General features: G+C 25.7%; 1 protein-coding gene across 3 annotated transcripts in view; it reads left to right on the top strand.

Annotated features, from left to right (window-relative positions):
- Positions 555 to 2,502, top strand: part of LOC107626033 (putative disease resistance protein At4g11170) — a 7,333-nt gene continuing 5,385 nt past the window's right edge. For 2 of the 3 annotated variants that reach the window (XM_016328802.2, XM_016328803.2), the window contains exon 1: positions 555 to 1,390. In XM_016328802.2, coding sequence (XP_016184288.1) covers positions 891 to 1,390 — 500 coding nt within the window. In that variant the 5' untranslated portion in view covers positions 555 to 890. The remainder of the gene's footprint in view (positions 1,391 to 2,502) is intronic. The other variant, XM_021116391.1, reaches the window with a different exon arrangement.

Genomic DNA, 2,502 nt, shown 5'->3' with positions numbered 1-2,502 from the left:
AAAAATGGAATATTATTTTAATTGATCAAATTAAATAAAATAACTAAAAACAAAATACAGAAATAATAAAAAATTTATTAAAAAATGTATTTATTTTATTCCAAATTTTATTTTAATCTAAAAAAAACAAAAGATTCTAATCTAAAAACCGTTAAAGAAAACATTTTTCTTCGTAGAAAAAAGTACAAATAAAAAACTCAAAATATAAAATAAGTATTTTATTTTTTAGTACTTCTTCTTGTATGTTGTATACCTGTATGTCTTAAAATGAGGAATATAGATTGAGACACGGAGTAGTACTCAGCGTAATTGAAGGGGGATGAGCCCACTAAAGTAAAGCAAAGCTATCATTATATATAGTTACTTTTAATAAGGGAGAGGAATCAACCAAGAAACATCCAGGAAGAACCTAGCTATCATTATGGCTGACTACTTGACTTCACTTGCCTCTTTATTTAATCTTAGTCTTTAGCTAAGAATTTAATCACACCATACTTGCTAACACACAACATTCGATGGCATATTCTCCTTTCTCTAGTTCATCGTCTTCTTACTTTTTCTAAAAAAAAGTACAAATAAAAAATTCAAAATATAAAATAAGTATTTTATTTTTTAGTACTTCTTCTTCCTGTATGTCCTAAATGAGGACCATATATCGAGACACGGAGTAATCCTCAGCGTAATTGAAGGGGGATGAGCCACACTTAAGTAAAGCAAAGTTATCATTTATAGAGACCTTTAAATCAACGAAGAAACAACCTGGAAGAACTATAGCCACCTAGCTATCATTATGGTTGACTACTTTGACTTCACTCACTTAGCTCATTATATAACCTTAGTCTCTTCAGCTAAGAATTCATCACACCACACTAAAACACACACAACCTTCAATGGCATATTCTCCTTTCTCTAGTTCATCCTCTGCTTTCAATGTTCCTCTAATCAAACATGATGTCTTCGTCAGTTTTCGAGGAACAGACATTCGCACTAATTTTCTTAGTCATTTGACAACAAACTTGAAGCGTAATCAAATTGATTTCTTTGTTGACGATGAAAAGCTTCATCCTGGAGATGAGATTTCATCCACCCTCCTTCGAGCAATCGAGCAATCATACATTTCATTGGTCATCTTCTCCGAACATTATGCTTTTTCAAGATGGTGTATGGCGGAGCTTGTGAAGATTATTGAATGCATGGAACAGTATGAAAGGATTGTGATACCTGTTTTTTATAATGTTGATCCTTCTCATGTAAGGTATCAAAAAAGAACTTTTGCAGAAGCTTTTGATGTCCACAAAGAGAGATATGAAGAGAAAATTATGCAGAATTGGAAATCTGTTCTCAAGAAGACGGCAAATTTATCTGGAATTCATTATCCATCAAAATATCAGTAAGATCTTTCACCATGAAAGTATATGCTTTTGTTATGTAGCCTCTTTTACTATTTATTGTTTAATTTTATATTTGTTACCCCTATATTACATCAAATTAGTTTACTTTAAATAGATTAATAGAGAAATCGTATCTATACCATTTTCTATATAATTTTTGTTGTATTTGTTTTAGGTAAAAAATTCATTTTTTTTTTATTTCTTATGAATCACTTCTAATATTAAAGTTAAAAAATGTATAAAAAAGTGTACAAAAAAATACATATAGCATTTTTTCTTTAAATATTGTTGGCTAAAATCTAAATATTAAGAGAGATATGTATCTAGCAAGCAACAATCATAGCAACTAGGAAGGAATATATTATGGAGAGTGTTAGGTAAATAATGACTATCTTAAACAACATGAATAACTATTAATCAAATAAAAATATAATACATCCTAATTTAATACTACTAATTACATTTAAGATTAATTTATTCTTTTAACCCTATTAATTCACATTGTTCACACATTATTCAAAAATGTTATTGATTACCTATACTTTTCCATATATATTATATACATGGGTGAGTTTTATCGTATCCCTCTTAATTAAGAATAAAAATTATTCTTTCTAGTTGATTTTATTTGAATTTAATTTAATATTATATTATTAATCAATAATTAATAAATTATATTTTAAATTTCAATATTCATATTTGTATACTTTTATTCAAAATATTAATTAAATTTTAAAATATATAAGAGTTTATCTAATCCTAAAATATCCTTTAAATTATTTATAAAAGACTAAAATATTATTTTGAGTAATGTTAGTATGTTACAAAAGATTTAGAGCATCGTTTTTAACATTATAACAAAACAACCTTTTAGTATTAATAAAAAACTAAAATACCCTTTTAACTTAAAGATTTTTAACTGATATTAGAACTAAAATTTGAATAGGATTTTAAAAATATTAAAATATTCAGAGAGTTTATTATAAAAGATTAAAATGCACATTTAGCATTAATTTTAAAAAGACTAAAATATTTTTATAGTTTATTTTCAAAAAACTAAGAATAGTGAAATATTATTTTAAAATTAGTTTTAAAATATCTAAAATATCCT

The sequence above is a fragment of the Arachis ipaensis genome, chromosome B02 (assembly GCF_000816755.2).
Source record: "Arachis ipaensis cultivar K30076 chromosome B02, Araip1.1, whole genome shotgun sequence".
NCBI lineage: Eukaryota > Viridiplantae > Streptophyta > Magnoliopsida > Fabales > Fabaceae > Arachis > Arachis ipaensis.
Note: the sequence above shows the minus strand (reverse complement) of the source record. Positions and strands in the feature narration are given on the sequence as shown.